This window comes from Lineus longissimus, chromosome 1 (assembly GCF_910592395.1).
Source record: "Lineus longissimus chromosome 1, tnLinLong1.2, whole genome shotgun sequence".
Taxonomy (NCBI): Eukaryota; Metazoa; Nemertea; class Pilidiophora; order Heteronemertea; family Lineidae; genus Lineus; species Lineus longissimus.
The window spans coordinates 25,358,678-25,371,616 of record NC_088308.1 but is presented as its reverse complement, the minus strand read 5'-3'; the positions used below and the strand labels follow the sequence as shown (position 1 = coordinate 25,371,616).

The 12,939-nt window shown below is 42.8% G+C and overlaps 1 protein-coding gene across 1 annotated transcript; it reads left to right on the top strand.

Annotated features, from left to right (window-relative positions):
- The first annotated feature begins 10,228 nt into the window (after positions 1-10,228).
- LOC135488121 (cell death-inducing p53-target protein 1 homolog) lies at positions 10,229-11,336 on the top strand. Its single transcript, XM_064772623.1, has 3 exons — positions 10,229-10,274; positions 10,658-10,991; positions 11,207-11,336. Exons 1-3 carry the CDS (start codon positions 10,229-10,231, stop codon positions 11,334-11,336), a joined length of 510 nt encoding a protein of 169 aa, XP_064628693.1.
- Positions 11,337-12,939: the final 1,603 nt, after the last annotated feature.

The window sequence follows — 12,939 nt, the reverse complement described above, 5'->3', positions numbered from 1 at the left end:
TTGAGCAAATGGTATTTGATTAGGGGTGGCAATTAAAATTGCCGTTGAACATATGTACATGAAGTGCAGTGATGTACATAATTCAACATGTCTGGCTTGAAATTTCAAACAGCGCAGTTCATTCCCGCCTTGATTGTATGACTATTTCTACAATAAAAACCCTTTGAAACCAACCCATACCTTTATCAGGAATAGATACTGTGCCTAACCTTCTGCTGCAGCCGTTTTGATTTGTTTCGGAAAATTTGAAGGCATTTTTACGTTTGAAATCGGAGAAAGTGTTCCCGCGATGTTCTCCGCACCTCACACACCAACCGACTGGCGTTCAAATCAACCGCGACCGATCATGACCAAAGACAATACATTTGACGTCACAGCATTCGCCGGCTCGTAGTTATCTGCTCAAGCGAGACCTTTGTTCTGTCAATGATCAATATGACAGGCATTATATTTTTATTGTCAAAATGTGGGTTTTGCTTTAGCATACATACTTGTACATGTACATATGCTGAGCTGTGGAATTGCATTAGGCAGGTTCCGTTAGCCAAAAGACGATGTAAAGGCATTTTATCGACGATTTTTTAAAAATCATTTCCCCAATTTCTTCTACAACCAAGTATAAAGCATGGTTCAGTGTTGTGTAAATCAATTAACAGATAGAGGACTTGATGACTCGACAGACATTCGTACTTTGTAGTTCGTCGTTCGTAGGGGCGCTCAGTTTCGAAACCTGCAATCATTCGAAACAGAATACAATTGCCAACTTTGATAGCATGATATCAAACTTGATTCGATCGGGTCACTTAATGGGTTGTCCATTAAACACTCCTGTCTCCTGGGTAAGACGAACTAAAAATTAGTGATCCAATCTTGCCAGGCTTATTATAAAAGCTTCAGCCTTCATTGGATTGCCCCACCTGGAAAAAATTGGCATGTGGGTATATGTGGGGCCGACGTCATGAAGTCATACAAGACGGAAGACTGTTTCTCCCCTCTCACCCATTCTGAACCATCAGAGTTAATTGGTCCGTTGGTGTAACGGAGTCCGGGTCGGCGTAGTGGCTCCAAGGCTTGAGGGTCAAGATGCTCACACCAGCCGCCGGCTGTGAAAGACCGGAGACTTCTCGTTTACCACAGCCAACAAGTTCTGAAAGTCCCCACCAGGGGAATGACTCAAGCCACTAGCGAATTTTTTTTCCTGAACCTTTTGGGCAGTGCATTGTACATTTGTACAGGGACTTTAAGCCAATCATATTTCGACAAATACATGACGTCAGACGTCTTAGAAACATCAGAGCAGTTGGTGGAGCGCTCGTCAGAAATAGCAGAATACGATGTTCGATCCAAAGGTCGCGAGTTCGAATCCGGTTGTGGACAACATTTTTCTTTTTCTTTTTTACTTAAAGAAAAGACCGCGTAACGCAAAAACGCGCACACAACTAATACAACCTGAATGAACTCTCCGTATCATAATCTGTGGACTTTTATCACGAAAGCACTTTCATGGAAAGAATCAATCTTGTTCAAAATCTGATATAATCTCAGCTGATTTTAATTGACACTGCCATCTTTATCTGACCTGAAAGTAAAAGGAAAGTTTTTAAAAAGTTAAAAAGTTAAAAAATTCCCTTGCAACTAGCGCCAAAGCCAGCCACGTGCTATTTTCCCGCTATTAATGCTGGGTTCAGACAAGGCCTGACACGAGCACATGCATGTGCAGTTGACAAGAAGCGACAACCACAACTAACAAAGATTGCCGACCTGCAGAAAAATTGCGGTCGGTTAATATATGTAATTATTGGAGTTTATTTGCTCAACTTAGCATCGTTCAAAAGCCTTGAAATTAACAGACGTGCTGTATATGTATGTTAACAGTACAAATATAAACATTTTGATGATAAAAACACTATATTTTGGCAGCATTTTCTGCAAGTCGGTAAAGGTCGGGGTAGGTCGGGAATTAGTATAACCGGGATTAATAGTAGTTTCAGTGAATGCATATGGATGGCAGCACTGCAGGTACACTCTCGAGGCAGCAGTTGCGGTCATGCAATACGCTCTTTCTGACAACGACGGACGGCGAATGCGTGCATGAAGAATATGTCATGTCATCACATAAATCTTAGTAAAACAGACAATTTTTCAATCAATGCCCTAATGAAAATGATCAGGGATTCACCATGGTGAAATCTGAATTGTGGATGATGCAAATGAAGAGACACATTTTTCCTGAGGGAAAAGACGCCGGGTTGTGCATGTTTTCGGAAAGATAGTGAGATGATAGCTCAGACCAAGGGTGTCTGCGGTATAGAAGAGACGGCCAAGGTTGTACCTGTCTTCACAAGCATATAGTGAGATGATGATAGCTCAGACCAAGTGGCCCAGCAGCCTCCTCCCCAGACAAATATGACGACGAGTGGGCTCGAGTTTAGCTTTAAAACATTGCTCACTAACATTGCTATGAATCAAAATTGGTGGGCCCGTATCTCAAAAATGATTATCAGAAAGCGAAATAATGCATCCAGGGCCCTGCCCTTTTTACTATTTGGCATCCTTCTCCATCCACGTTCCCTTCCATTTACAGTGGAACACCGGTCGGCACGGGGCTCGTACACGCGGTCCTTTTACTCCCCTCCTCCGAACACGTCCCCTTCCATTTACTTACACATTAGTTTGACTCTGTGGTGGCGTCTATGCGCTGCCCGGATTCTATTAGCGTAAACGTAAACGTTATTGTAAATCGTTTGCATGCGAAACCTCACTATTTTAACAATGTCGTCGCGTCGCCGTAACGTCGTCAGTGCGCGACGGTTGTTCTGAACCAAAGCATGAAATAGCATCATACTGGTCCATCGGTCGCCATTATGCTGTCACAAGGTGATTATTTCCCACATTTGTAGAAGATGTGGGACTTTGTTACATCTTTGAGTAAAGCAGTGTTTGGCAATTCTTGTCCCGTAGACATTGACTCCTCCCAAGTAATCAACGACTCCTCCACCGAAAGTAAAAGACAGAAAACAAACCCCCCTGCGCCACAAAATCACCTAGGCCTACGGCAAGGACATTCTTCCGGGTGCATTCAAGAGAGGCGGGACGAACTGCCACACCGTCCACAGGGTAGGTCTCAGTCATTTTCATTTCCAATTTCTTCCAGTTTATATCACTGTTATGTCTGATTTCGTCACTTTTAATGTCTCCCCAAATTCTTTTCTTCCCTACCCTACTTACTTAGTAATAAACCGGATGTAGTTATGAAGTTTGTAACGTAGGCCTATATAGCATATACTTTTTGTATTGACTTATATACGCCATCCCATATTAATATAATGATGTGTGCTCGTTTTCTTTTCCAGGTAAAGAATGGGATGACGCGCAACTGCAGCCTTTTTCACATGGTAATCCTTTTTATGGACAAGAAGAACGGCTCATACCCGACAGACTGCCTTTCCATTTTCACGATACCCGGGAGAAGGTGACACAATCATCCCTGCGGTATTCCTCAGCAATTGCAGAGGTCCCGTGCGACCCTTTCAACTGGGAAGATTACCACCGCCACTGGAATCAGTCACGTCGAAAAGCAGCTAATATTAAATGTTTCAATCAGCTTTCTGTTCATCCGAATTATCATGCTAGGCGAATTAGAGGTAACAGTCGACAAGCCAGTGCGCGCGATGGGGGGACACCCGGAAAAATGAATTACACGAAACTAAAAGAGATGGTGAGGGCTGGTACTACCTTGACCGATGGTAAATCAACTAAAACTAAAAAAGTCGGAGGGAAAATTGTGGTGAAACTAAAACCAAAGGTCGTTTCTACTGGACTAAACATCGTCGATAACAAAGATGAAACAGAAGTAACGAAAATTAATGAACGGGTAAAGGACAGGAGCGAGAGTGTCTACGCAGACGGTATAAACATGACTTCCCCATCAAGCATTGTCCGTGAGAAAGTCGGTATACATATTCCCAGTGTCTCATCGAAAGAGGGCGTAATGCCTGGAGCTTCTAGTGTTTCGGAAACGCTGAACATTTTCAAAGATGACGCCGGTATCAAAAACCACACTGAGAATTCCACCTCAAGATCTGACTCCATTGCTGAAGAAAATGGCCCAGATAAGTGTAACATCAAGAAGGAAAAGTGTATCAGGAACGTCAGTAACCTAAGTGCAACTGGTATAGACACGGATTGGGTTGAGCAATATTTGAAGATGACCATTAACATGTCTACCTTTCAAGCTGAAAAACAGAAACTGAATGTAATAGGGACTGAGATTGGGCAAAAGGACAACATGACTGTCGATCTAGGGGAATGTCAGAGCAAGTGGACGTCTTGGAGAGACCGCGAAAAAGAAACAGCAGTATGCCAACAGCTACGACGAGAAAGTAAAAAAGCAGTAAGGCAGACATTGATGAAAATGAAATACACACTACAAGCAGCGGAAGAATTGCAGAAAGAATACGACGATGTTTGTAGCTATTTGGCCCACATGTCCATTGATGATGTCACAAACTCTACACCTGTGTGCCAAGATGGGATACCAAAAAGTCAAGAAGATCAAAATTGTGGATGGCGTTCATCTTTGACGAGCGACGATTGGGGAGAACAGGCAGAACCGCCGTCGGTTACCACTGCCTACATCCAGGATCTCGCAATGGATAGCTCGACTCCAAGCAAGAGCGTGAAGTGCCACCCGGTTATTGATGTGTGGGGTAGTTGTAGTTGGGACAGTCAAATAGAATCCAGTGAAACGGCCAGAACTGAAAGTGAACCAGTCCAAGCATCAGTGAACAGAGATTGTGTCAGACAAGATGATGATATGACAGAAGACAGTGCCGAGATATTCGATCATGTTATAGAAAGTAATGAATTTAATGTATCATCAACGTCGACTGAAAGCTCTTTTCACATAAACGTCCTTTCTGAAGATGTGGCCAGCTTTGAGAAGATGCTGAAGTGCAACATTGGAGCTGTTTCCTCGTCCTCGTCCTCTTCCTCTCAAGGGAGAAAGAGTGGATCATGTCAACAGGAGGACGATAGTAGACAGGCGCAAAATTCAGTTTCGGCTGAGATCACAGATGTGGCAGACGATGGACATGCCAATGACTTCGGTTTGTCTCGCAAAAGCGGTTCGAGTGAGGACAACAGCCACGTAGGCAGTAAAAAGACGGACTCTGTGATGTCCTTTGATACTGAAAGAATCTTAGATGACGGATCAATTAAAGGGCCAGTGTGTTCAAGTCAGCCAGGTGGATCCAGCAAAGGGGATTGCCTTCTATCCCAAACAAGCGCCTCGAAGTCTGATTCAAATGAATCGATTAACAGCCGTTTGTCGTCTGCAGGATCGTCTGCCTCCTGTAGGACCAAAGCGAGCATCGAATCCCGCGATGCGTTCGAAGCATTGACAAGAAGCTACAGTAATTCTACCGCATACCGGTCAGGGAGCAACATCAGTCTGTCGTCGTTGATAAGTAGGTCGTCTGCAAGCCTGTCGGATAATTGCAATTCTCCTCTTACTCGCCACAGACGGCGGGCGGCTACCAGTAGCAGTGGTGAATCGTCAGATGGCGGCTATGGTGCTAATGATCACTATTCATCCGATGAAGGTAATTAATATACAACCCTGGCAAACTAATCAGCTAACGTCAAGGCAAACGCTTCCATTGTTCGACTTCGTTATCAGGAGGTCGTGATACGGGCAAAAAGGTCCAAAGGTTTGGTGGTTGATGAATATCCGCCACGCCAAGGGCATGTTTTGACCAGAGCCATTTGTTGGCCCTGTTCAACCATTTAGTTGTACGTCATTGGGACGTTTTAAAATCTTAATGTCATTGATTCGAAGATCATTGCATTTCAGAGCGAACATCCCACGATGCCAACACCAGGGGCTGTCCCGGTGGAGCACGAAACCGCCTTTGGACGGACGAGGATGACGCATGGAGGAGACAGAGATACAACTGGTTTGCCAATGGCTCTAGAGGTCGGACTCCCTGTGGAAATGAACACAGCGATAACGACCTATCTGACGATGAGCGTGAGGACAGCATTGCGCCGATTAGGGAATATTCCTCCAGTGAAATAGATTTAGCTGTTCCAGCTGCTAATTCCAAAGATACGGGAAAACCTCATTGGAAGAATGTCATTCAAAAAGACATCGATGGCAGGGTTGAGATGAAGCTTTTAACTGAAGATGATTGTGATCAGAACCAAATCGATCGTGTTGATGAAAATGACAATAGCGGAAGGAAAAGTAAGCAAGTGCCGAAAAAAATTGTATTCTCTTCAAGTGGAGTGTTTCCCAAGGGTGTGACGTCTAGCAACTGGACTGGCACGGGTAAGGCAATCGGTCAGAGCTTTAGGGCCGTCACCAATCACCCCATGTGCAAAAAGAGGCCCAGGAGGAAGAAAAGATCACTGACACCGAATCTTCCGGACAAGTTGACTGTCATCAGCCGTGGTACGCACACACAGGTGCTAACATTCCAGCAAAGGGGAGGTCAGTGTCGGGTACCCCTTTACACAAAACTCGAGGTCAACTGAACACTACGTCTTGAGCTCTATGTATACACATAGATTCTTTGTTGCCTCTTAAATTGAATTATCAAGAGAAATCTACAACCAAAAAGCTGCTTTTTCACCAAGCGGTGTGAACCTATGAGAAACTTATCAATGCCAGTATTGAAATCATGCTAATGGGATTCTGTGACATATTCAAGAACAGTCTCATGACGGAAACCTTCATCAGCCACTTCTGGTTCTTTCAAGGGTTGCTTTCCCATACAATGGAATTTCAATGCCACATATACATAAAAACAGAATGACCATTTTGCTGGAAACTATTTATTATGTTCTGTACAGATTCTACACATATCAAATGCCAAATGCAACACATAGTTCTTTTCTTAATCAATCGACACATGCTTTGAATTTCAAAAATTGCCTCGTCTTCTCCGTACATTGTGCCCTTTCCCCCTACTCATTTTCAGTCGGAATCATGCAAAATTGCTTCGCCTTCTACATACATGTTCTCCCCACCCAGTCACTACTTAGGACCCACTTATGCTGGTTGGTTGAAACCAGCTGTCAGGGATGTAACGGATTCGCCACTAACGAGAGCAGCCGATTTGAGAGCTGATGAATAACTACTTGACTGTCTCTTCACTTGCCTAGGCACCCGTGGTTCGCCCCCGAAATCCATACAACACGTTGCATTGCAGCATTTCCCGACGCCATACCTGACGGAACGCACACCGAATATCAAACCAGTAGCAACCAGAATCGGACTTAGAAAGAAGAAGTCCAGAGATGCGTGAGCGGCCGCATAGCTGATATCGTACCCGAGGAGCAGGAGCAGGTTGATCGTGATCAATGGCGTCCAGACGACAAGAAAACAGAGAAGGAAGTACCCAGTGGTGCGGCTGACTCTGTTGTAGTTCTTTTGACAGACTGAAGACGCTTTCCTTTCGTGTTTGCCCTTGAGGATGACCCGATGTATCCCGTTGACGACAAAACAAGTTACAATGAACTGTGCCATTTGCAACAGGAGTTCAAGAGTAGCAAATGACTTGCTCACAATTGGGTGGATTTTGAACGACTCTCTGATATCTCTGGTGAAGTTTCTACACATCACGTCAGACTTGTGCAATTGAATATGGCTGATGCCCATCCCTACGTACACTGGACTGACGAAACACATCATGTTACAAATCCAGATGACCAAGATGTATCCAACAGTCTTCAGCGGTGTGAAGAGGTCAGGGCGACCTTCAGCCGTGCATAGCATATGAAAGGCAAACAGCATCTGAGAAGTCAACGACACGGCGCTCAGTTCACGAAAGATGCTGACTATTCCAAGGCAGAAGTTATCTTCCTGAAGATCCAATACAAATCCAAATGAATAGACGGGAATGTAAAACACGCAGATAGCAAGATTTATAAATGTCAGATTGAACACCAAGATAATTATTGGTCGATGGTAACTCCGTGTTATGCAGACGCCGATGAGTATAGCAAAGTTGATGGCACATCCGATGATGGCGATGGTTAACCGAAAGGCGGACTCTGCAGCACCGAATTGGTTATTACCGCGATTTCGCCGTTGGTAGAAATTGTTTATGCCGCCAGCGAACCAGTAGTCCCTGTCACCTCCTGGGACAAATGCAGGCATGGTTTGATTTCGTCACTCGTTTTAAGTACCGAAAATAGTGGCGTATCCGCTCATCTGCCAGAGGTGCCCTCAGAAAGTGAAGCATCCAAGTGGAAATTGGAGATAGCCCCGAGGAAATTGACGATAGTATAGGTTGAAATTGTTCAAACATGTACCGTAGAACCACAACTGTTTTTGAAGACGTATTAGATGTATTCCTCTAGAAACGTTTGAGATTGACGTTCTTATGACCCTGGAGCAGGGACCATCAGACGCATAAGTGTTCTGTTGCCAGTATTCCATTGACACGAGGCGTTTGCCAGGAAATGTTTCTGATCCTTTTGAACAGCGCCTGTGGTTGATATCCTTGTTACAGAGTCACCTGAGCCTTGGAAGAAGATGGCTTTTCACGACGCCATGCAGTATAATCACCAGAATAAAATTATCTTAATACCAAACCCGAGATTTGTAGAATCCTTAAATGCAGACATAGGCGCGACTCTTCCAGAACACTCGTTTGTCATCATTGTGTTGATATGATATCTGTAGAACATTCTCGTGGAAATCATAGCCATCTATCACGCAGATTGTGACGACACCTTGGACTGCTTTATAGTGTGCCATTTCAGCAGACACGCCCTAACTATCGGCTCATTAGATGAGAGTTAACCACGCATGCCCTCCAGATTCCGGGGCGAAGAGCAAAGAAAGCGAAGATTCGAAAATTGTGATTCCGCTGTCTGATTAAAATGACTGTCATCCGCAGATTACGGTTACTGTGGACGTGGTGGGGGAACCTCTTCTCCTCCGTAAGCCACGATATTAGCGAAGCTCCTTGACTGTTGCTTGTCATGAGAAAATGAACGTAATCATAACGGTTTAACAGTCGTTGCTGGATTGCTCTGTCAGATTTTATACATTCAGTCATGGATAGAAAGAGATGCAGTTGATATAAGACCCGCCCAAGAGTGCTAATTAGATCTGTTATTGAAAGTTGACCCGAAACGCCAGTATATTGTTCAATAATTCGTTTTCAAGATGTACGCCCATTTAGGTAATCTTGAGGTGAAATCGACGTCAAACTGATAATGCATGTGATTAGTTCGCTGATTGATTAACCTAATCGATGGCTGGCTTGCGGATGATTTATAGTTTCGGGAAGTTGCTAATTAAACAGCTGGTGCTAAGGACACTTAGGTGGTTTCTGATTGCCTCTTTGCCCTTTCCTTCTGAAAGAAAATAACACGGTTGCAAGGTTTCTTGTTCTTTCTCTCAAATATCGTATCACGAGTGTGTATTCAAGTCTATTGCAGACATTATACTTTTGCGCAAGCGCTCACTCCCGCATGACCGGAGCCCGTCGGCGTGTTCAGTGAAGAGTCCTTGCTTCGCTTTACCAACCCGATATGTTTTTTAATTCCTTCACATCCAAGTCTTTGCTCGGTTTGGAAATCGTAATTGGATTGTCAGCACCTTGTGGAAGCCACTGCGGGTTAGAACGGACCCCGAATTATTTCCTTGATATTTTCATAAGGGTGTGAGACAGAGACGCAATTGCTTTTAAAGGGAATGTAATTCAAAATGGCTTGGCACTTGAATACCGCCCAGTAGATTATTAGCTCTTGAGAATTCATAAAAATTTATTAAAGTGCTTGAAACTACAATAGACATTTAGTCCGCCCTTTTACCCACAACTCAAAATATTAACTTCGTTAACTGTACATCGATGTGTGTTGAAGGGCAGTGCCAGAGCTTTATTTTTATTTTGAATTATATTTTGCTGAACCATGTGGAAAAATGAAATGGTTTAAAGGTTGGGGTCCAAGAAATGTCGCTCGAACGAAACAATATTGGTTGTTTCATGGACAACTGCTAAACAAGTTGGGGAGTGTACTTGTATCTGTATTGGCATTTAGCATGCCGTATCAAGCTGCATGGTCACAAGTTGGGTGTTATCATTTCTTTATGGTATAGACTAGCTTTTGGTTAGTTTTTTTCCCTTCAATTTGGCATTTTTGTCCGCGTTTGCAACCTTGTGAAAATCTCCTTTTTCCTGATGACAGCTGAGGGCGGATTGTTGCAAGAATGTCAGTAAAGCCTTATGAGCCTGCATTTACATGTACGCCTCAGGGTAAGTGTCCTATTTCTGTTTGCTGGGATGAAAAGGCGGGCCAGTGGCGTCTCGTTGCTGTAGAATCCGGGGCCTGCCACCTGGTTAAATTCGTTGCCCCAACAACATATCAGCGGAGTTCGGCCTCTTGTTAAAATCTCGCTCTTCGTCAATTTTGCGCTTTAGGGCCAGTGTTTAAGCAAGATTTCCTAAGGCAAACCCATTAGACTAATCAACCTTTGGCACCACAAATCAGCCTGTTTCTAATAGATTGATATGCAATATTTTTTTAATCAGACCTACGCATCTGAGATCGCTGAATCGTTACATATTTGAAGACAAAAGGAATCTGACTTTTAACAGCAAATCCATCGGCCTTTTTCTTCTTACTTAACTTTTTTCAGAAGAATCGAACAATGATGTTATCCAACTCAACGTATTCTCAGAAGAGCCAACGGGGTCTTCAACCGAGTCCCCGCCCCAAGACAATGATGAACAGCGGCGTACCACAATAAAATTCGCTTCAGAAGACCTGGAAAGCCAACAGGAGAGCCCGCGAAGACCCAAACCGAACACCCGACTAGAAGACTCGGAAGATATGACACCGCTAGACAAATTTTCTGATCAACCGATGGTGATAGACTGTCCGAATTGCAAGGCAAAGGATGTGACTACTGATACAGCCGCAGAGGCTGGAACATACTCGTGTCTCTGTTGCTGTGGCATATTTTTCGTCGGGTAGGCAAACCTTTTTAGGTTAAACAATGATCTTGTTATGTAGATGTTTATTGGCGTTTCACTAGTGATGCACTTCTGGAACTCTCAGACAGACACTGTTTGAACCATCAAACATATGATTCGCTTGCGTGCCTGCGTTGAACCTGAAAGCTGTCAGTAAATGCTAACCATTAACCTTTTTCTATATATATAGACCATTTTCCTTTCCTTTTCAGTGGTGTTCTTGGCTGTTGTTTGATCCCGCTCTATTTCCGAGGCTGCCAGGACATCACGCATATCTGTCCAAAATGTCACACAGTCATCGGAAAGTTGGACCGAATGGAAGGAAACGGCATGGAGGAGTAGTTCATGCTATGCTGGTTTACTTGATGGACAAGTTATGCAGAGAGGGTGGCGTATCGTTCAACTGTCCTTAACCTTTTTGACTGGTTGCCACAGTCGCACAGTCATTCACCTGCAGGATTTCATTGGACCTTGGTTGTGACTGTCAAACGAATATTTGCCAAAGGTTGTGACTATTGTCAGGGTGGACTGGCATTGTCCTATTTGATACAAAGAACTACTACGATTGGAAGTGAAGTCTGGAAATGTTTATTTTATTGGAATAACTGAAGGACAGCATTGGTCAGCACGGTCACTGGAACAAACTTACAATACTGAACCTTTTACAGCAAATATGATTCAAAACATATACTTCTTCAAGCGATTAACAAAAGTCTAAAATCAAACAAATCTGTTATCCTCAGAAGCTCTTGAGCATCATTTTGATATGTACAAACAAAACTGATGCATTATTTCATCTTTTTAACAAGTCAATGTATAATTTGCATTGTTAGCATTGCTTTTATTTCAAGAGAGACTACAGGTAAGAGCCAGGAAGTCATATTACTATTTTAGCAGCACATCTTACCCATACTTTAATTCAAGGAGGACATAATATTTTCATACATATTCCTTAATGAAAAGAATCATGCATTTAACATGTTCATACCTGACAACCCTAAAATAGACCAATTAGTGAAAAACATGCAAACATCACCAACAAATTTTGTTTTCAAATTATTTTTTCATTATCAAGTGCAGGGAATAATAAAACAAATACATTTTACCAGGAAAATATTTTTCGACTAACAGTCGTTTTTATGATTTTTTTGACAAAATGGTCAACTGGGAATAGTTGGCAGGTATGTTATTTGAACAAATGGCCAACCTTCTGAAGGTTTTTGAAGTGAAACATAACAATAGGTCCCTCTTTGGAGGGCCAAATAACAAAGTCACAAAATATACATCAAAACAATTTACAAACAGTAGCTGCAAAACGAGGGCATTGTTTTCAATGAACATCAATAACCAAAACTTTGGTGGGAGTCATAAGAAAGTAGAATGCATACAATAATTTAAACACAACCATGATAAATCAAGCCCCCCCCCTCCCAAGGAACGCAACAACCATCACAGATTTTTCATTTTAGGACCCCCTCCCCTCCACACTGTTAATAGTTATCAATAACCCGACGTAGAAAAATATAACTTCATATAAACGTGTTCTCTTTCAAAAGATATCTAACACCTGGTAAGAATTAATTGAAAGAAACAGTCCTCTGTAAAATGTTCAAGTATTAATATCAACATACCCTGTTGATCCTATATTTAGTGCATGTATATTGGTTTCGGGCATCCGGCTCACAATCCAAGATTATACTTGAACATTGGTCTGGTCATAGCTCAGTCCGCCCTTTGGTTGAGCTCAAAAATAAACAATAGAAAATACCAGTATATTATTCAGTGTTTTGTGAGCAAAAACTTTCTACCACCTTTGATCAGAGCATGCAAATATCTGAACTGAACAAATCTAACAAAAATATTGCAATATTTAAAATACACATACATCGAACAAAAAGTCGACCGATTGGCAGGTTGACTGAATACAAAAATCAAAAACAGCACA